The sequence below is a fragment of the Eretmochelys imbricata genome, chromosome 8, assembly GCF_965152235.1.
Source record: "Eretmochelys imbricata isolate rEreImb1 chromosome 8, rEreImb1.hap1, whole genome shotgun sequence".
NCBI lineage: Eukaryota > Metazoa > Chordata > Testudines > Cheloniidae > Eretmochelys > Eretmochelys imbricata.
Genome location: NC_135579.1, coordinates 41,597,927 through 41,621,039, shown reverse-complemented (window position 1 = coordinate 41,621,039; position 23,113 = coordinate 41,597,927). Strand labels below are relative to the sequence as shown.

General features: G+C 46.3%; 1 protein-coding gene across 1 annotated transcript in view; it reads right to left on the bottom strand.

The window, feature by feature from the left end:
• The window catches only part of ATF6 (activating transcription factor 6), a 334,814-nt gene that overhangs the window by 127,549 nt on the left and 184,152 nt on the right, over positions 1-23,113 (bottom strand). Inside the window, exon 14 of the mRNA XM_077823826.1 lies at positions 15,134-15,248. Within this exon, the coding sequence (XP_077679952.1) occupies positions 15,134-15,248 (115 nt within the window). The remainder of the gene's footprint in view (positions 1-15,133; positions 15,249-23,113) is intronic.

Here is a 23,113-nt window from a genome sequence, read left to right as displayed (position 1 = left end):
TTAATTAGAGTATACCAGTAATAAATGCCCACAAGGCATATTTCTGGGACATGTGACTCCTTTGAGAACAAAAGGTATAAATGCTAAGCAAAGTAAATTAGTCAGACTAATTTCCTCAGTTAACATCTGAAGAGGATCGTGATGCTGTGAGACAGAGGGCTCGGAGTGACCTAGGCTCCACACCGAGGGACCTTTGCGGGATCCTCGAACCAGAGGGCTCAGAGTTATCAAGACTCTGCTTCGGGGGAACACTGACAGTTCAAATACCTGATAGCGGAAAGAAGAGAAGAAAAGAAGTATTCATCCAGAATTGGTAGATATGCCTGCTTTGTTTGCCAATCAGGATACAGTATAGAGCTAACATAGTTACTAAGGCCTTATGCTTGGGGAACTAAGGCTTATAGGAAAAGATGTGTCCCATGTAACCTTAACTGCTTGTGTAATTTTCTCTCAAATAAATGACTGTGCATTAAATACATTGGTTTCCGAATTCTCACTGGTACCGGTAATCTCTGCCCAGTTACTGGGTCACAAATGGTCCGTTTCAACACAAGTTTGTGTCTAGACCATGGAAAACCCCTCAGCCTCCTGTTGCAGAATGCTGGATCCTAGGGATAAAAATGCAAACCCCTAATGATTCACTACTGTAACGTGTTCCAATGGCTCATTACATGGCACCACAGAGGGTCTGCAGAGACTGGATGAAACCCTGGCTACACTGAAATCAATGGTAGCTTGGCCTGACTTCAGTGGGCCTAGGATTTCATCCATTGTCAAGATGGAGAGTAACCAGAGCCAAACTTGCATAGGTTTAATCAATATATATTTTATACTGACCCTAAAATACATTCTAAGACATTGCACAGATCATAGTATTAAATGCAGTTAGTTGTCGAAATCCTAAATTGTGATATTGGGAAGCATCTGAGCTTTGAAAAGGAATGGAAAAAGTGGTGACTTGGTATGCTACTGTCTTTTTAAACTCCTTAAATGAATCAGACTTTAAATCATCTGCTTTCCCTAATTACAGCAATTGTTTCTCACCCTGAAGAGATGTCATCATAATTAATAGCCTTTTGTGAAGTCGTCAATGGTCTTTAACAAAATCTTATAGGAGTAGGATGCTGCTTGAATATCGGAATTAGAGTGGAATAGATCAATTTTTTTTCTTCTAACCACATATATGAGGGGGGAGGGGAAAAGGGAGGTGAAAATGAATTTGAATGAATTTGCTTTCTCAAATACAGGTTTCAGAGTAGCAGCTGTGTTAGTCTGTATTCACAAAAAGAAAAGGAGTACTTGTGGCACCTTAGAGACTAACAAATTTATTTGAGCATAAGCTTTTGTGAGCTACTTCATCGATGAAGTGAGCTGTAGCTCACGAAAGCTTATGTTCAAATACATTTGTTAGTCTCTAAGGTGTCACAAGTACTCCTTTTTTTTCTCAAATAGTTTACTTTAACTACCTTTCAAAGCAAGTCAGTTATCCACGGTTTAAAGAGCAGCTGACTCCTCTTGGAAAACGTAGGAGAGTCTCTTTAGAAACCATTCTGCACCTAGATTCTGTTTTCTGTATTTTTTACCTTAGGTTCCTAATTAGCAATAGCTCTATGTGTGCAAGAGAGAGATATCATAATTAGCCTTACTTCACTATCATCTTCACAACAGCTCAGTGATGTCAAAGAGAGACTTATAAATGACTTCCAATGAGGAATCAACAGCACAAGCAGATCAAATCCTAAACATGCAAGTTATAGTGATATTACAGGTCGCTATGTACTTCACCGCTGATGCGTCTGTAACCAGGGACAAGGAAGGCTGAGGTTTGTGGAAGGGGACTCCTTAGTACACTGCTTGAGGGTTTCTGGGATCCAGGGAGGGAATAATGGTGCCCAGGGAGACCATGCGGAACTTCAACTTTACCATGAATTTGTTGAGTCCACACAGATCTAGAATGGGTCTGAGACCCCCCTTGGCCTTGGGGATTAGGAGGTATCGGGAGTAGAATCCCTTGCCCCATAGCTCCTGAGGAGCCTCCTCCACCGATCACATGGCAAGGAGTGCGTGCACCTCCTGCATGAGGAGTTGCTCGTGAGAGGGGTCCCTGAAGAGGGACGGGGAAGGGGGGTTGGGGGGAGGGTGGGAGCAGAACTGGAGAGGATATCCCACTTCCACCGTATGGAGGACCCAGCAGTCCGAAGTTATTTGGGACCAAGCATGCTAGAAGTGGGACAGACGATTAAAAAAAGATGGGGAAGGATCCAGAAGCAAGGCTGGTGCACCGTACTAGGGTGCCCCTTCAAAAGGCCTGCTTGGAACCCTATGAGGGTTTAGTCGGGCCCTGGCCCTGCCCAGAAGGGGAGTTGGAAGGCTTCCTTCTCCTTCTCCTATAGAAGTCCTGCCTTGGCCAAGGAGGGTAGGAGCTCTGCTGCTGCTGCTGCTGGGGCTTGAAATGTTTCTGTTGGGTTGCCAGGGTGTTCATATCCAAGGATTTCATAGTAGCCCTTGAGCCTTTAGGCTATGCAGCTATGAGTCAGTCTGCCCCATGAACAGGCCTGCCCCATCAAAAGGCAGGTCCTGCATCATCTGTTGAACCTCGGGCAGAAGGCCTGAGGCCTGCAACCATGAGCTATGCCTCATGGCGATACCAGAGGACAAAGTGTGTGCTGCCGAGTCCACAGTATCCAGTGAGGCCTGTAAAGAGGTCCGTGCCACCGCCTTGCCCTCCTCCACTATCGCTACAAAGTCCTCCCTGGACTCCGTTGGCACCAGCTCCTTGAACTTGAGCATTGAGTTCCAACAGTTGAAGCTATACCGGCTCAGAATTGCCTGCTGATTGGCAATCCTGAGTTGCAGCCCCCCCGCCGAGTACACCTTGTGCCGAAACAAGTCCAGGCACTTGGCGCTGGGGCTTGTTGCCTCTGCCTCTCCTTCTCGTTCACTGCCACAACCACCAATGAACAAGGCAGGGGTGCGTGAAGAGGTATTCGTACCCCTTCGATGGGATGAAGTATTTCCTCTCAACGCCCTTGGCGGTGGGAGGGATGGAGGCTGGGGTCTGCCAGATAGTCTTGGCATTGGCCTATATGGTATTGATGAGGGGCAGAGCCACCCTCGAAGGACCTTCCGGGGCCAAGATGTTGACCATCAGGTCCTCCGATTCCACCACCTCCTTGGCCTGCAGAACCACGTTGTGCGCCACCCTGCGAAGGAGATCCTGGTGGGCGTGGCTGTCTATGGGGGGCAGTCCGGAGACAGAAGTGCCTGCAATGGCGTCATCTGGGGAGGAGGATGAGGAGGCTAATAGGGGGACAGGGTCCTCCTGTCCCTCCTGCACTTCAGGGACCTCCTGTCCTGTCTCGCTGGGTGGACCAGGTAGACCAGTGTCCTGCTCAAGAACTGGAGTTGGAGTTGGTTCCATGGAGGGGCGTGGGCATGGCACCTCCTCAGCACCCCTGGAGTGGGAAAACTGGCGGAAGCCTCCAGCACTCGCAGTTTAGAGGTGGCCGATCGGGAGCCTTTAGACTGGGTGCCCTGTGCTCGGTGGTATGCCCAGGGGGTCCAGAATGGCTGTCACTGCGAAGGCAGAACCTGCCCCCACCGCAGAGCGTCCACGGCCCGACTGGTGCCGACCCCACTCGGAGTATCTCGATCCTGTCTCTGAGTCCGAAGATCGGGATCGGGACTGCAATGGTGAGAGCGGTGCCACTGAGGAGCAGTGTCGCGATGTTGGAGAGTGGTGCCGCGAGGCTGGAGAGTGGTGCCATGACCTGGATCGGGGCCACTATCTGGAGCTGCGTGGGGTCACTGAGCAGCACCGGGACCGGTGCCAGGACTGGGACCTGCTGCATGACAGGGATCGACACACAGATCGGCGTCACGAGCGGGAGCTCTGGTGTGACCTGGAGCAGTGCCGCAAGTCGGACCGGTGCTGTGATTGCGTGAGAGGGGTCGTGATTCTATCAGCGGTGCAGAGGGATGGAGCATCGCCGGTTTGCTTCGAGACAGTCCCACTTGGTGTGGTACCAGAGGCTTGCTGCGAAGAGTGGGTGACCTTGGCACTGTCATGGCTAGCTCCAGAGGGGTGGGCCTCTGGGATGGAGAGCTGCTCCTCCCTTGCTTCCGATGCTGCTTCTGCACTGTGGAGCGGGAGCACAGCCAGGTCGATCCTGACGGTTTCGGTGCTGGGGAGTTGCGGCGCCGTGAGTTTCTGCCAGAGTCCTTCCGCTGTGCCGCTTCCACCACTGTCACCGGCGCCAGGTCTTGCCGTGCTGCTGGAGGCTGTGATCTTAGTGCCACCTCCATAAGGAGCTGCTTGAGGTGAAAGTCTCGCTCCTTTTTAGTGCTGGGGCGAAACCCCTTACAAATCCTGTACCTGTTGGCTTGGTGAGCCTCCCCCAGACACTTTAGACAAGTGTCGTGGGGGTCACCCATTGGCATGGGCTTGCTGCAGGACTTGCAGGGCTTGAACCCGTGCGACTTGGGCATGTAAGCCCTCCCAAGGAAAAGCGGTTGGGATAGAGGGTAAACCCCCCAGCCCAACTGCTAACTAACTAATAAGTACAGAGAACAACAAACAAACGAAGCTAGGGAAACGTGGCAGAACTTGCTGAGCAAGACGCCACAGTTCCAACGACTGTCACTGCTGGTAAGAAGGAACTGAGGAGGCGCTGGGTCGGCATGGTCATATATTGAGCGCCATGAAGGCGCCACTCCAGGCAGGGGGCTCCACAGCTGACCTGATGGGTGCTGCTAGGGGAAAAACTTTCTGATGACTGTGCACGCGGCATGCGCACACCCAATTGGAATCACTCGAAGAATTCCTACTTCTCTACCCCAGGAACTGGCTTTCTGCTACTGCATCCAACTGTAAGTATTTTAAGGTGTTGCTTAGAACCAGATTACCCAAGCAAGGCCACTCTCCCCATACCAGCCTGTTATGGCCACAGCCAGCAGCACACCTCAGGCTGGCTCTCCCTTGGCAGAGAAACATGGCAGCTGTTGGCAAAGCACTCTGCAAGGAACCCTTGTTTCTGAACTTGCTCCCTAACTTGGTCCACAGTAGCTGAACTCTTCTGAGCTTTCAGGCATGCTGCAAAGACCTAGACTCTATGTCAGCATCTGGGGAGATGACAGCATGGGTTTGGGTGTGAAGGGCACCGGGGTGAGTATGTGAAGGGCACTGGTGTAAAGGGCACTGGGAAAAGGCCACTGTGTGTAGGCTTTGTTATGCTGCTGGATGGTTATTCTCATCAGGATTATTATTATATGAGATACCTACAGCTGAGGATAGGAGTCTCAAAAATTCAAAATAGAATAAAATGAATGAGTTAATGGAGTATTTCTTAAGAAACAATCAGCAATGATATTGACATCAGCATTGTTGGGCTTCACAGTTCAAACCTCTAACAGCCATCATTTCAGGGCACTTGTAGATGCAGAAATAAGCAGCACTGCACTGATTCCTATTTATTACATATTCAAAGGAGTTCTTTGCAAGCCAGGCTCCAAATACTAACCATGATGTACCCCAGACAGCAGTGACATTTGAACCGAACGTGTATGAGCACCAATAAAAAATATGAGCAAGACTGTGTGGGAGTCAGGGCTTCTGGGGTCTATTCCCAGCTATATCACTGGCTTGGGCACATTACATTGTCTCTTGATTCCTTTGTTTCCCCTTCCATGCTTTGTCTGCCTTGTCTATTTCAACTGTAAGCTCCTTGGCATAGGGACAGTCTTATACTCTGTCTGTGCACTGCTTGGAACAATGGGGCTTGGATCTCAGTTGGGGCCTCTAGCGGTTTGTCTACATTGGCTATTGAACACCTGTGGCTGGCCGAGGTGAGCTGACTGGCTTGTGCGGCTCAGGCTGTACAACTGTGGTGTAGATGTTTGGGCTCGGGCTGGATCCTGAGGTGGGAGGGTACCAGAGCTTGGGCTGCAGCCTGAGCCCAAACTGCAATTTTGGACTGCAAAGTCTACACTGCAATTAAACAGCCCCACGAGCCTGAGTCAGCTGACTCCGGCCTGCTGTGGGTGTTTAATTGCTGGTTAGACATACCCTAGGTTGTTCTGTAATACTCTACTAATACTGTATTATACTAATAGTGCTTTTTCCCATTAGCCACTGTCACTACGAAACCGCCTAGATTGAAGCAAACACTTCTCAGGGCCCTGGCACATTGTAATGCTGTGGCTGATGCCGACTAAGAGGCAGGCTAGAGTCCACATGTGCATGTGTGGTCAGGTAGCTGGGGGTTTCAATTGATATCAGAGGCCTCCAGGACAATGGTCTGAGCTCTTGCAGGGGTCAGTAGCTGGATGATTCAATGGGGCCAGGTCAGCGGATTAGGGAGACAAGGTTGGCAAGGTAGGGTGAGGCAGGGCAATGGGGCAGGGTTGGGAGAAGCAGGGTCAGATGGGGCAGGGTGTGGTGGGGTGGAGTGGCGAAGCGGGGTCAGGCATGCTGGGTGGGGTAGCGGGGCAGGGGCAGATGAGGCAGTGTCGGGCGGGGCCACATAGGCCATCGTGGGGCAGAGGGACATGGTCAGGTAGGGCAGTAGGCAATGGCCTGTTGCTCAGACAACTTCCTCTTCCTGTTGGGGTCTTTATAGAGTCCAGGTACTCAATGAGAATGCTGTCCAGCCAATTACGGGTCTGTGGCATGACTGCGGTGTGGCTATAGGCCTTTAGCACTACTTCTGTTGGTTAGGGGGTGATTCAGTGTGGCATGGAGACTAAGGATGCCATCTAGGGACCCAGAAGGGTTGGGTTCAATATTGGAGTCCTGACAGTACCTCCTCCCTTGGGACTGAGCTTATCTGGGCAGGCCCTGTGGAAGGTCCTGACTTTTTCAGGAGTGTGCACATACTGGGCTCGTTCCCAGGACAGCTCCTCTGGCCTGTACCCTTCCCAGTTGATGAGGTACCATATCTTCCTCTTCCTGTCTAGGATCAAGACAGGAGGTTGGTTTCATTTGGAAAAGGGATTGTCAGAGAAGAGTTTAAGGGAGGAGACATGGAACACAGGGCTCATCTTAAAGGAGGGGGGAAGTTGAAGTTTGAAAGTTACTGGGATGATTTGCCTGTGAATCTCATACGGTCTTAGGAATAGGTGGTCCAGGTTACGTATGGGTCTGCCTGTCTTGAGATTTTTGGCCAACAGCCATCTTTTGTCCTACACCAATGTAGGGCCCTCCTGCTGGTGATGGTCAACATGATGTTTGTATGCCATCTTAGCCCCATCTAGGTTTTGTTTGAACTCTTCCTGTGTTTGATAGATTTGATGAAGCAGATCTGAGACTGTGGGAACTGTAGGCAGTTTGGGGTGGAAATAGCCATGGAAACCAGAATTTGCAAAGAAAAACAGGCTTATGTTGGTAGAGGCATGGTCTTGTTGTAAGTGAATTCCACACGTGGAATCAGTGAGGCCCAGTCATTTTGGTGATAGTTTGTGAAGCATCACAAGTATTGTTCTAATACTTGGTTTACACTTTATGATTGGATGTCAGTTTGTGGATGGGATGTAGCTGATGCATGGAGACACATCTATAGTAGGCAGAACACCACATGTCAAAACCAAGACATGAACTGGGAACCCCGCTGTAAGGTGATGTGGTCTGGGAGGCCATGGAGGCAGAAAATGTGTGTGATGAAGAGACAAGAACTATCCTTGGTAGCAGGAAGATGTGCACAGGGAATGAAGTGCACCATCTTTGTCAGTTGATCCCTATTGACAGTATGGTATGGCATCCCTCAGAATCTGGCCGCATTTAATGCATGGAAATCTATTGTCATTCTGTAAGTGACCCTGTCCGCCTTAAGGACTGGCCATACAGGTGAATTTGCTGATACTTTGCATAGGCACAAGCACCCCTTGTTCCAAGAGACAATCTATAGTATTTTTAATGCTTTCCTCTGCTGCAATTTATATTACCTTTGAGGAGGGGGATCTTTTCCCTCAATCAAAACTTCAGCATCTATTTTTCCCACCGACACACACTCCCCATGAGTTATAATTTTAATTTCTCCACAGAGTTCATTGAAATGTTCTCTGACAAAGCCAAGCCTCTGTACCAATTATTAAAGAAAAACAGGATTTGGGAATGGGGACCAGACCAACAGACTGCCCTGGCCACCTTGAAACAAGGTTTGGCTAGTGCTCCTGCCCTGCCTTATCCTGACTCTGCCCTTTGTGATTCAACTGGCCTCCTCAGAGACAAGCGTCCAAGCTACTCTCAACCAAAGACAATGTGACAAGCTTAGAGCCCCATTGCCTGGTGGCTTGGAGCTCCGGGGCCTCCCACTGACTGACAGCTCCAGCCCTGCCACCCCAGGGAAGGGAAAATGTCAATGAGGTCTCTGAAAGTCACGGAATCTGTGACTTCTATGACAAAATCATATCCCTTACTGATGACTTAATGAAGAGAAGTGTACTGATCCTCCAGAGGGAATAGTTTCAGAAAAAAATATTTTTCCAATACCTAATACACAATGAAATGTGAAACCTCGCTGAGAAGGAGTGTGGGACAGTGATCCCTAATGAAGAAGGGAAAGGACACTTCCCAGGCTGAGTTCCTGGTAACTACACCCCAGGGCATGTGTAGGAATTTTTCCTTTTCATTTACAAAGGGATCTGTGTAGTTCATCTAAGTGGCAAAGAGTTTGCCTCTGGGGAAATAATTTCACCAGTTCAGGTTTACCCTAAAAAAGCAATAAATGGGAGATGCACAAAACAGCTACATTAGCAAGCTTACAGCGGCACAGCTGTACCAATGCAGATGCACTACTATAAGGTTGCTCATGTAGCCACTCTATAGTGACAGGAGAGAGCTCTCCCGTCAACATAATTAAACCAACTTCAACGAGGTGATAGCTATATTGGTGGGAGAGCAACTCCCGCCGACATAGTGCTGTCAGAATGGAAGTCAGTGATTCTTTCTAATCATTATCTGCCAGTCTGTACAATCTAAACAGAATACATGAACTGGCTAGTGTATTCAGGTAGGCCCATGACAAGCAACTGCAGAAGATGAAGAGCCTGACAAATACAATTTTGCTCTTTGTTATGAAGTTGCTTGGGAAAGTTTCATAATTAACCACCCCACACAAAGCTATTTCAAGTCTCATTCTAACTATATTTGTGGTATTAGGGACTGCTGAAAGAACAGACTCATTTGCCAAGCATTTAATAACAAAATTCCAACCTTGTGACACAAGCCTAGAAACTAAGCATTATTCAACATAAACCCCTCAATTCCAGTAAGAGTGTCACTATTTGATTGTGCCTGAGATTTTTACAGACACAACACTTCACACGTTAACCGAAAGTACTGTAGAGAGGCCCAGTGAAGTAAGGGATGTATTCAGAGATCAATCACACATTCTCATGGACATACAGTGAAGAGGAATTTTTGAGGCTGGGAAAAATAAGGTTTTAAAAATAATCAGTTACCCAACATGTCTTTTGATAATGTATCTCTTTAAAGAGCCTTTTTAGGAAAGGCTGAATATTTGGTGTCAGGACCAAGTGCTCAATGATTTGCAGTAGCGAGTCCTTATGGATCCTCTAATCCAGTGGTTCTCAATGCCGGTCTGCCGCTTGTTCAGGGAAAGCCCCTGGCGTGCCGGACCGGTTTGTTTACCTGCCACGTCCGCAGGTTCGGCCGATCGCGGCTCCCACTGGCCGTGGTTCACTGCTCCAGGCCAATGGGGGCTGCGGGAAGGGTGGCCAGCATGTCCCTTGGCCCGCACTGCTTCCCGCAGCCCCCATTGGCCCAGAGCGGCGAACCGCGCCAGTGGGAGCCATGATTGGCTGCACCTCCAGACGCGGCAGGTAAACAAACCAGTTGCTTGTTCACACCATTCCAAAGCACTTGTAGGGTTTAGTGCAATGAGGTGCATGGACAATATAGACACTCCTGGGTGCCTTTAATAATAGCCTCGGTACAGATGTGTGCTACATATGCTTTCTACATACTTTTAGCTCACGTCTTCATGTTTAATGTTACCTGTGTTTGGCTATCATAGAATATCAGGGTTGGAAGGGACTTCAGGAGAGCATCCAAAGCACTTGTAAGGTTTAGTGCAATGAGGTGCACGAACAATATAGACACTCCTGGATGCCCTTAATAATAGCCTCGGTATAGATGTGTGCTACATATGCTTTCTACATACTTTTAGCACACGTCTTCTAATTTAATGTTACATGTGTTTGGCTATCATAGAAACACAGAATATCAGGGTTGGAAGGGACCTCAGGAGGTCATCTAGTCCAACCCCCTGCTCAAAGCAGGACCAATCCCCAACTAAATCATCCCAGACAGGGCTTTGTCAAGCCTGACCTTAAAAACTTCTAAGGAAGGAGATTCCACCACCTCCCTAGGTAACGCATTGCAGTGTTTCACCACCCTCCTAGTGAAATAGTGTTTCCTAATATCCAACCTAGACCTCCCCCACTGAAACTTGAGACCATTGCTCCTTGTTCTGTCATCTGCCACCACTGAGAACAGTCTAGATCCATCCTCTTTGGAACCCCCTTTTAGGTAGTTGAAAGCAGCTATCAAATCCCCCCTCATTCTTCTCTTCTGCAGACTAAATAATCCTAGTTCCCTCAGCCTCTCCTCATAAGTCATGTGCTCCAGCCCCCTAATCATTTTATTGCCCTCCGCTGGACTCTTTCCAATTTTTCCACATCCTTCTTACAGTGTGGGGCCCAAAACAGGACACAGTACTCCAGATGAGGCCTCATCAATGCCAAAGAGGGGAATGATCACGTCACTCAATCTGCTGGCAGTGCTCCTACTTATACAGCCCAATATGCCATTAGCCTTCTTGGCAACAAGGGCACACTGTTGACTCATATCCAGCTTCTCATCCACTGTAACCTCAAGGTTCTTTTCTGCAGAACTGCTGTTTCGCCACTCTGTCCCTAGTCTGTAGCAGTGCATGGGATTCTCCTGTCCTAAGTGCAGGACTCTGCACTTGTCCTTGTTGAACCTCATCAGATTTCTTTTGGCCCAATCCTCTAATTTGTTTAGGGCCCTCTGTATCCTATCCCTACCCTCCAGCGTATCTACGTCTCCTCCCAGTTTAGTGTCATCTGCAAACTTGCTGAGGGCGCAATCCACGCCATCTTCCAGATCATTAATGAAGATATTGAACAAAACCTGCCCCAGGACCCACCCTTGGGACACTCCACTTAATACCGGCTGCCAACTAGACATGAAGCCATTGATCACTACCCGTTGAGCCCGACAATCTAGCCAGCTTTCTATCCACCTTATAGTCCATTCATCCAGCCCATACTTCTTTAACTTGCTGGCAAGAATACTGTGGGAGACCGTGTCAAAAGCTTTGCTAAAGTGAAGGAATAACACATCCACTGCTTTCCCCTCATCCACAGAGCCAGTTATCTCGTCATAGAAGGCAATTAGATTAGTCAGGCATGACTTGCCCTTGGTGAATCCAGGCTGACTGTTCCTGATCACTTTCCTCTCCTCTAAGTGCTTCAGAATTGATTCCTTGAGGACCTACTCCATGATTTTTCCAGGGACTAAGGTGAGGCTGACTGGACTGTAGTTCCCCAGATCCTCCTCCTTCGCTTTTTTAAAGATGGGCACTACATTAGCCTTTTTCCAGTCATCCGGGACCTCCCCCGATCGCCATGAGATTTCAAGATAATGGCCAATGGCTCTGCAATCACATCTGCCAACTCCTTTAGCACTCTCAGATGCAGTGCATCCGACCCCATGGACTTGTGCTCATCCAGATTTTCTAAATAGTCCCGAACCACTTCTTTCTTCACAGATGGCTGGTCACCTCCTCCCCATGCTGCGCTGCCCAGTGCAGCAGTCTGGGAGCTGACCTTGTTCGTGAAGACAGAGGCAAAAAAACCATTGAGTACATTAGCTTTTTCCACATCCTCTGTCACTAGGTTGCCTCCCTCATTCAGTAAGGGGCCCTCACTTTCCTTGACTTTCTTCTTGTTGCTAACATACCTGAAGAAACCCTTCTTGTTACTCTTAACATCTCTTGCTAGCTGCACCTCCAGGTGTGATTTGGCCTTCCTGATTTCACTCCTGCAGGCCAGAGCAATATTTTTATACACTTCTTATTGGTCATTTGTCCAATATTCCACTTCTTGTAAGCTTCTTTTTTGTGTTTAGGATCAGCAAGAATTTCACTGTTAAGCCAAGCTGGTCGCCTGCCATATTTACTATTCTTTCTACACATCGGGATGGTTTGTCCCTGTAACCTCAATAAGGATTCTTTAAAATACAGCCAGCTCTTCTGGACTCCTTTCCCTCTCATGTTATTCTCCCAGGGGATCCTGCCCATCAGTTCCCTGAGGTTGTCAAAGTCTGCTTTTCTGAAGTCCAGGGTCCGTATTCTGCTGCTCTCCTTTCTACCCTGTGTCAGGATCCTGAACTCTACCACCTCATGTTCACTGCCTCCCAGGTTCCCATCCACTTTTGTTTCCCCTACTAATTCTTCCCGGATTGTGACCAGCAGGTCAAGAAGAGCTCTGCCCCTAGTTGGTTCCTCCAGTACTTGCACCAGGAAATTGTCCCCTACACTTTCCAAAAACTTCCTGGATTGTCTGTGCACCGCTGTATTGCTCTCCCAGCAGATATCAGGGTGATTGAAGTCTTCCATGAGAACCAGGGCCCGTGATCTAGTAACTTACATTAGTTGCTGGAAAAAAGCCTCATCCACCTCACCCCCCTGGTCCGGTGATCTGGAGCAGATTCCCACCACGACATCACCCTTGTTGCTCACGCTTCTAAACTTAATCCAGAGACACTCAGGTTTTTCTGCAGTTTCATAGTGGAGCTCTGAGCAGTCATACTGCTCTCTTACATACAATGCAACTCCCCCACCTTTTCTGCCCTGCCTGTTCTTCCTGAACAGTTTATATCCACCCATGACAGTGCTCCAGTGATGTGAGTTATCCCACCAAGTCTCTGTTATTCCAATCACATCATAATTCCTTGACTGTGCCAAGACTTCCAGTTCTCCCTGCTTGTTTCCCAGGCTTCTTGCATTTGTGTACAGGTACTTGAGATAGCATGTTTTTTGTCCTGCTTTCTTAGTATGAGGCAGGAGCCCTCCCTTTTTGTGTTCTCCTCGTGCTTCCTCCCGGTATCCCACGTCCCCACTTACCTCAGGGCTTTGGCCTCCTTCCCCCGGTGAACCTAGTTTAAAGCCCTCCTCACTAGGTTAGCCAGCCTGCTTGTGAAGATACTCTTCCCTCCTTTGTTAGGTGGAGCCCGTCTCTGCCTAGCACTCCTCCTTCTTGGAACACCATCCCATGGTCAAAGAATCTAAAGCCTTCTCTCTGACACCACCTACGTAGCCATTCGTTGACTTCCACGATTCGATGGTCTCTACCCAGGCCTTTTCCTTCCACGGGGAGGATGCACAAGAACACCACTTGTGCCTCAAACTCCTTTATCCTTCTTCCCAGAGCCTCGTAGTCTGCAGTGATCCACTCAAGGTCATTCTTGGCAGTATCATTGGTGCCCACGTGGAGAAGCAGGAAGGGGTAGCGATCCGAGGGCTTGAATAAAGATGTTAAACAAAACCGGCCCCAGGACCGATCCCTGGGGCACTCTACTTGATACTGGCTGCCAACTAGACATCGAACCGTTGATCACTACCTGTTGAGCCCGACAATCTAGCCAGTTTTCTATCCACCTTATAGTCCATTCATCCAATCCATACTTTTTTAACTTGCGGTCAAGAATACTGTGGGAGACCATATTAAAAGCTTTGCTAAAGTCAAGATATATCACATCCACCAGTTTCCCCATATCCACAGAAGAGCACAGCTGTCCCCCAGAAAGCCTGTGAAGTAGCAAAGGTCATATTCAGCCCGATGAGAACTGTGTGAAAAGCTTTTACCGAAACCTGAGTAAATACTAAGGACTGCCATTGTTGCTTTACCTACTCCTTGAGGGATATGGATCTCTAGCTGGGAAGCCTTGAACTAGTGGTTACTATAAATGAATCTGCAATCTGATTTTTAACAACACTGATCAGTTACTGGCCTTTCAGTAACAATAGCCCCATTAGAAACTCAGAAATGGTATCTTTTGAGTTTACTTACAAGAGTAGTTATTCCCCTACCACCTGATAACGTCCATCACCAGCTGGAATACAGAGCAATCAGTCTGCTCACAAATGTATGGCTTTTTAAGAAAGACTGATGCTTAAGTAAACTGATCCCAGCGTGAGTCAGGGGCTGGATCAACGTTTAGCCATGGTGCAATCCTGTTCTAGTGCACTCCGGATTTAAACTACATTCCATGGGTTTACTGGTAGTCATCAAAAGAGAGAAAACCTTATCCTTTGGGCTAAGTTTGCAACCAAGATTTATTCAGTAATAGTCATAGACAAAAAAAAAAATTGTAGCCAATATTTAAGACAGAAAAAAAAATCCATCATTTGCTTTATCCAAAAACCACTAAAACAATGCTGCAGTTTTCACAAGACCCATAGAAAGCTTGGGGTTCCAAATGAGTGTGCCACCCTACAACCTTCCTGAAAAGGTCTAAACTATGGAAATACACCATCATTTCAGCCACGCAAGACTAGCTGTACCCCGAGTATGACACCTTGAGAACAACTAGAAGCTGTGAAACAACCATATCCATCCATCACATAGGTTCATCTCATTAGTGACCACTCCATAATTGCTACACACATCGCCTCAAATCCCATGAAAGACACTTCCATTCAGTAATGACACTTGGAGATTAAGTGAAGCTTCCACATGAATTAGGAGCTAGAGTAACCAAAACAGTTTAGAAAACATCTGTAAAGAAGGGAGTAACCAGGAAAAAAAACAAGCTTTGTATCTTTGAAACTCCTTGTGTGATTCATCCCAGACTTTCCAGACAACTTCTACCCTGGAATGAATTGTGGCATATACAATTTCTGGTAGATTGGTTTTTTTCCCAGTAAAACAAGGGATTTTTGAAAAAAATCAGACTTAAAAAGGTAAACTAGCTTCAACTTCAACTGTGGACTAGCACTCCTCCCCTAACTCAAGGACCAAACGCTGAACCATCATGACCTTTACCACCACCCCATTTACCAGTTCAATAATGAATGTGTGTTGCACTTACCCTACGAAAAGATACCACGTAGAATGTATCCCTCCTTCTGTGAATAGCTTCAAAGAAGTCTTGGTAATTTCTCGGAGAGGCATAATACACCTGCAACTCATTCCCTGAGTTCCTGCTGAAATAGAGAGGGGAGTTAAGAACCTTAAGTGAGATACCATCTTTAAGGGCCAGATTTTCAAAGAGCTCAGCATGCAGCAGCTCCAATTGTCTTCTGGTTCTTGTGTGATACAGATTATGAACACATGGGCATATAATAAGGGCTGCTGGATGCCAATCTCTTTTGAAAATCTGGCATTAAGAACATTTATATGAACATTAGGTAAGAGTAAACCAGAGGCAGGAATAAGAACAGAATTTAGGAATCCTAGCTACTACTCTTCTGCAAGTCTAGATATACATATTATCACGGGTCTGGGGATAAGAGTTCTCTTCAGCATGTTTAAAATATTCTGGGCAAAAATACCTGCTTGCCTGACTCTCACAGAATTGCCTCACTGCTCTCGTAGGACAGTGAGAAATTCCCATGACATGTTGCTACCAAAATTTTTCCCTAATAGGTATTTTAAGAAGTAAATATGTTCTCTAATTTGAGGGACTGATTTATACAATTCATTGGATTTCAGCGTAATTTAACTTTCAAGAAGTTCTACTTTAGTGGCATACCATCTGCTTGCAGTATTTGCTGTGGTAATACCATAGCATATTGGCACAAAGCAGTACTGCACTCTATCAGCAGATACCATTGTCTTGGATTTTCAGATGATGGCCTTGCTTTTACTGACCCAGTTTAAAATGCAGTGGAAGCAATGGGTTAGTCTGGTTTTATATTTCTGAAGGGTACTACTTATGCAGCTCAGGGCACAGCCACATGACAAAGTCACCTCTCTGCTGCGATACTATGTGGCACCACCTCCTGCTGCTAGCAAGGGCTAGTACTGTTGCTGCGGTGGCAGCACTACAACTGCTAGCCCAGCAGGATCCCAGCCTGTCAGAGGGCTGGCTGAAGATTCGGAGATAAGAAAGTGCTGTGGCCTTAACATATTAAATCCATGGTGTGGAGGTTCATTTCCCAGGCAGGGTATGTTGGTTTTTTTAAACAAACCTCTAGAAATATTATTTTTGATAGTGGGGGAACGATGGGCTGGCACAGGAGCTAGGAGCAAGAAGTGGCAGCATTTTAAAGTATAAAGTGGGTGGTCCCCCCTTTCAATCGGAATGAAGGTGTAAGCAAATAATAATAATTAATATCAAATAGCAATGAGCAGCAGGCACAATAGGACCATGACACTAACACTGAGACATAGTATCAGTCTTACCATATAAAAGACATCACAAACATATTATACAATAAAACATATTGAAAAGAGAAAATATATTCCTCAAAAGAAACAGGTTCAGCAGTTCCTCACAAAACATACTATATCTAGATCAGAAATAGAATAAACACTCTTCAGACTCTGGACCAAGCTCTTCATTAGCCTCTGATCCAAAACCCAGTAGAATCCGTGGGACCTTTCCAATGCTCTGCTGGTAGAGGTTTTCCATGGAACCATGCTAGTACAGATGTCAGATTCTAAGTAACCCCAGTGGATTAACCCCCTGCCTTTCAGCATTTAAGTGTGCACAGTGAGGGCTGCTGAACAAGAGCAAAGGAAAGTCAAAAGAAGTCTGGAGACTGAGGCAACACTACCCATTGCTATAGTAATAGATTACCATATTACTGAAAAGCACCTTATTACATTGTATATCCAAATGCCAAGCACCTTGGAATTTTCAGAACCTGCACATTACTTTTACTGAATCAGGCCTTACATTGAAAGGAAAGCAGCATTTCTTTTTAATGTCTAAAATGTGCTCAGTTATCACAGGCCACCACCACTATAGAAGGTGATTATATTTATGATAAATCCATGCCATGAAGGGATGAGGACTCTGATACATTGGTGTATGTACTGACTGCACAAATACACCTTTTACTAGCATGTAGTAGAGGAAGAGGGGGAAAATCCATAAAGCCCTTTATTATCTGATATCCTTTCCCCTGTGTATGTGCTTATAGATCCTCATCAAGTCACCTCTTAACCTTCTCTTGAACAAGCTGAAAAGACTGAGTTTTTTCAGTCTCTCACTGTAAGACAAGTTTTCCAGACTTGGAATCATCATTGTGGCTCTTCTCTGAATCCCTTCCAATTTGGCAACTTCCTTTTTAAAGTGGGAACAGAGTATGCCACTACTCATCTCACCAGTGTTCTATACAGAAGTATAAATCATTGCTTTCTCCTGCTTGATATTCCCTCGGCCATGCATCCTTTGATCATGTTAGTCATTTCAGCCACAGCATCACAGGGAGAGCTCACATTCACATAGTTCCCAGACTGTACGGTCCTTTTCAGTCACTGCTTTCCATATGAATTCCTTTGGAGTAGAGGGCAGCCATTCCCATGACTGAGAGTGACAGAGACCAGCATTACCCCTGATAGCAGACACGAAGGAACCTGCAATGAAAGTTCCTGATCTGGATAGGCAGGGAAGCCATATGGCCATCCCACATACAAGGCTTCCATGGTTCCATGCCAGGAGTACCCAGGATTTTCCATGCATCTGTAGAGAGATTTTAGATATACTACAGTTCCCCACAGGCTGTGCCTCCTGGGCAATACAAATACAATAGAGCAGAGCAAGGGAAATCTCTCATCTTCTCTCTTATTGTCCTGTCTGGAACACATGCTTTATTTCACTATGACTTAGTGCATCCAGTTGTTGGAGGCTTGGGAGAGAAAAGAAACCTGCTCTTTGGGATCTTATCAATTCCAGGACACAGACACTTCTCCTTCCCCGGACATCTCCTGGAGGGGTTAGGACCAAGGTAAAGGGCAGCTTGGCAGTGTCTACACCTAGTCAAGGTCTCCACAGAAAAGGCATGGATTTCTTTGGTCCACTCACTACCACGCACAAAGGCAGAGCTGCCTCCTGAACAACACTCCTGGATGAGGATCTTAGAGCATCCAAGGAAGCTCCAATATATAAGAGGCTGCCAGGGTGATCTTATGCAGTACAGACTTGACTCATTATTAGGTTCATTCTCATCATTTGTCTAAGCCAGACGCCTTCTGAGGGTCTCGGAAAAGATGTATACTTGAAGGACGATAGTTAAAGCTTCATACATTTTTTGAGGGATGCCTAAATACGCCTATTGGTTTGGTGTTCAGGAAAATAGTAGGCCTGTGTCTACTGTGTAAGGAATTTGGAGAGTCTTATTTATCTTCAGGGAAACGACAGAACTTGGGAGCCTGTTTTTCAGAATATCTGTCTGTAGCTGGTTCTTCCCATTCAGATTGATCCTGATTTCAAACAAGGAATGCAAAGGAAAGAACATAGCTTTCTTAGTCTCATTTTGAGCCTCCCCCCCCAAAAGGTCCATCCTCCATTCTGACCTTTCTTGTTCTCCTTCGTCTGCTGGGCTTGGAGTCCCTGTGTAACAGAGACCCTTTTAAACATCACCTCCAAGAATTCAAGAGGGACTAGTCTACTGGGTCTCATTCCTCCATCTCTTCCTTGGGAGTTATGGTGGGGTGCCCCTTTAAGGGACAGTCTGGTGCTTACAGCCAAAATAGGTTGGGTGCAATCAAGGAGCCCTCTCTGGGGCTAGGCTATATGAACAGAACATGGAAGCTGAGTGAGGGAGAAAAGGGACCTGAAGTCATGCTGGCTGCTATGGGTTGCAGAACACCTTGGACTCCAGATCGCTAGCCTGTTAACACAACAGTGGCCTCACCGCCTCCTTGACTGAACCTCTGAGCTTCAGCCCTCCTGCTTCACCCATGAGCTCTGTTCAGCAAGTCCACTAAGACAGACTCCTTCTTGAGACTTGTCCACTCTTCAGGAATTAATGCACCTCAGCAAGTATTCGCAGTGACTCAAACAACACTGTCAAACAGTAGCCTGTATTAGTCCACTAGAACACAGCACAGGATGCCCATTGGTTAGCACAGAGAAATGAAGGCTAAAGCATAGTCCATTCTGGTCAGCTCAGAGCCCAGCCACACTGTAGTGAACTCATGTTCAGGCTTTGTGTGTGTTTCTCTTCATATCATCGTCTTAGTTCCCAAGTGGGAGCCCCTCCAGCTTCCTCCAGAATCCAACACTTATCCCCCACCTCACACCTTCCAGTCCTTTGTTCTCAAGCTGGGGTCTATGCTCAGCTTCCCTGCTGAGAGGTGGGAAAAATCCCTTCCTCACTGGGTCACCGGTTGCTAGGTGTCAATGTCCTGGTGATTGGGTTTTCCACTGTCTTCTCAGAATGGCCTCGGTCGGTCCTTTTTAATGACCCATTTTGGCTCAGACACCAAGGTGACACACATGCATGTATATCTCTCAGCCTGCCCTGAGAGCAAGCTTATTCCTTTTTCCCCACTGGGTAGTCATGCAAAATATCAGCGAAACCGAGGCACACACAGACTTCATAAAAATATTACAGAAAATTCCCACTTTGTCATATCTTTTGCTCCTTCGACAGCAAACCGAGGAGGGTCACTTTACCCAGTGACCTGAGGAAGTTCAAACCCACAATTGTTATCCACAGATGACCCAGCATATTTCTCATCACCTTGGTAGCTGTTCTACCAGGCACTTTCATGATTCTTACAGCAAGTTTCTAATCAGTCAAACTTACTGTTTCCAATACATCGTTCAGAGCAGTTTCATATCTTCCCTTTCAAAAATTCTGTCACATAATTCGCTCTCTGAGCCTGAACTGCTGGCTGCTTTCTTGGCTGCACAGAGTATGTGTCTGTCTCTCTATCCCGGCCAAACCTTACTTCATCAATTCTTAGGCATTATGCCCTGTTTTCGACAAATGTTGCATCTCAGGTCTTTACAATCCCTTAGCAGTGGCTACTGGGGTCAGCTGCTCCCCCCACTGTGGGTGTACCTGAATCCTACTTCTCAGGTACCTCTACTGGTTCCCTATCCCAGGACAGATGCTTAGACCAGTCCCCATTGGGTCTCTTTTCATACTCAGACCAACTGTCCATCTGCCAACCAGCTTGTATTACATAGCTCCTTAGGCTTCCTGTCCACTAACTACATTTTAAGCTCATGGGAACACATCTGAGAGTTTTCCAACCTCACCAGCATTGAATCATAAAATCATAGAAGAGACCTCAGGAGGTCATCTAGTCCAACCACCTGCTCAAAGCAGGACCAACTCCAACTAAATAATCCTAGCCAGGGTTTTGTCAAGGATTTATACAAATCCTCCACCTGCACCCTTATCCCATTTGTGAAGATATACTCCCATCAGCATGGTGGTTTCCATATATGTCACACAGTAAGTCCTTTGCACACCCTGAAACACTTTCTTATAACCATCAGGTGTTAATGCAAACTTAAGCAGTAACACCTTTTTGAACTGTTCATAGTCTCCATCAACTCTGCCTATCTGGCTGTATGCCTCTATAGCTTTGGGACTAAGTAAGGGAGTCAACCAGGTTGTAAGCCTTCTCAAAGTGTGCAGCGGCAGTCAAAAAAGCAAACGGGATGTTAGGAATCATTAAAAAAGGGATAGAGAATAAGACAGAGAATATATAAATCCTTATATAAATCCATCGTACGCTCGCATCTTGAATACTGAGTACAGATGTGGTCCCCTCATCTCAAAAAAGATATACTGGCATTAGAAAAGGTTCAGAAAAGGGCAACTAAAATGATTAGGGGGTTGGAACGGGTCCCATATGAGGAGAGATTAAAGAGGCTTGGACTTTTCAGCTTGGAAAAGAGGAGACTAAGGGGGGATATGATAGAGGTATATAAAATCATGAGTGGTGTGGAGAAAGTGAATAAGGAAAAGTAATTCACTTGTTCCTATAATATAAGAACTAGGGGCTACCAAATGCAATTAATGGGTAGCAGGTTTAAAACAAATAAAAGGAAGTTCTTCTTCACTCAGCGCACAGTCAACCTGTGGAACTCCTTGCCTGAGGAGGTTGTGAAGGCTAGGACTATAACAGGCTTTAAAAGAGAACTGGATAAATTCCTGGAGGTTAAGTTTTAACCTATTAATGGCTATTAGCCAGGATGGGTAAGGAATGGTGTCTTTAGCCTCTGTTTGTCAGAGAGTGGAGATGGCTGGCAGGAAAGAGATTATTTGATCATTACCTGTTAGGTTCTCTCCCTCTGGGGCACCTGGCATTGGCCACTGTCGGTAGACAGGATACTGGGCTGGATGGACCTTTGGTCTGACCCAGTATGGCCATTCTTGTGTTCTTATCTATATCTCCGCCTGCCTCCTCAAACTGCGGCAACAATTTGGTGTCTAGACTCCCTGAAGAACTGGCATCCTGGGGTCTTTCACCACTTACCCCTCTATGGGACCCCTTGCTCCTCAGCTTCTCCACCTCCAGGTCATGCTTTCATTACTTTGCCTGATGTTTTCACCATTCTTCATGTTTTTGCTGCCTCTCACAATCTGCTAGTTCGTTTGCTCTTAGCTCCAACTCCCACTACTTCTAATCTATTCAAAGGCAACTGCGTTGTGATGATACCATACTAGTTGGGGAATCGGGTCTTGAGGATGCCCTGCTGCTGCCTGTGTCACTCTCCGATTCTCTGGGAACCCTGCCTGTGCCTGGAAACTTCTTCTTGGTCTGATCCTTCTCCAGCTGTGCAATAAGCTGCGCCTTGTTGAACTTCCCAACACTTAACCCTCCCTCCTTGCACGGGTTTCTGATGACCTTCTCACAGTGGTTATTATACACCATTTTCTTGATGTTTCCTTTGACTAACCTTGTTTCTACTGCTGCAAGTCACTTATTGAAAAATACTATGGGTTGATTCAGCATCTCACTTCTCCCATCAACTGTCATAGATTCACAGCATGAGGACTACACCCCCAGCTTTGGGGCAGCATCATTTGAGAAAGGTGAGTAGATGAGGAAGTAATACCAATTAATATATCTTCCTTCTTGCCTGATGAGGTGGAAATGCCACCTCCTTCTTCCTATGCAAATGACTTCAGGCAGTTTTAAACTTAGTTCTCTTTCCCGCACTGGGTAGCAATACAAAATATATTTATATTGTATATTTGTGAAACTGAGGCACACATAGGGTGTCAAATATATTACAGAAAAATCCCACTTCATCACAGTATTACACTCATATTATTATATATTAAAGTTATCACAAAGTTAAGTTCACTCTTGCCCACTTATATCTACAGTGATACTTCCCATAATATCTTCCAAAGCTAAACACAGCATTTGGCAGTAGCAAATATAAACCCTGTCAAAATCAAGATACATGAGTATTTCCTTCAGAAATGGGAACTACACAAAAATGAGAAAGTTAGTTAAAAAGTTAGCGGGTAGAGGCAAAAAGAAGACGGTAGAGGCAAAAAGGCACCTTTAAAAATTGGAAGTTAAATCCCACTTAAAATAGAAAATAGAAGGCAGGCCAAGAAAGAATTTGAAGAGCAGCTAGCCAAAGACTCAAAAACTAATAGCAAAGAAATTTAAGTATGTAAGAAGCAGGAAGCCTGCCAAACAATCAGTGGGTCACTGGATGATCGAGGTGCTAAAGGAGCACTCAAGGAAAAGAAGGCCATTGCAGAGAAGCTAAATGAATTCTTTGCATCGGTCTTTACTGCAGAGGATGTGAGGGAGATTCCCACACCTGAGCCATTCTTTTTAGGTGACAGACACATCTGAGGAACTCTCTCAGATTGAGACTTTGGAAAAAAACTGAATAAGGAAGTTTTATTTACTCTGTCACATAACAAGAACCAGGGGTCACCCAATGAATTTAGTAGCCAGCAGATTTTAAACAAACATAAGGAAGTACTTCTTCACACAACAATCTGTGGTACTCATTGCCTGGGGATGTTGTGAAAGCCAAAAGCACAACGGGTTTAAAAAAAAAATTAGATAAGCTCATGAAGGCTATTAGCCAAGATGGTCAGGGATGCAACCTCATTCCTGGGTTTCC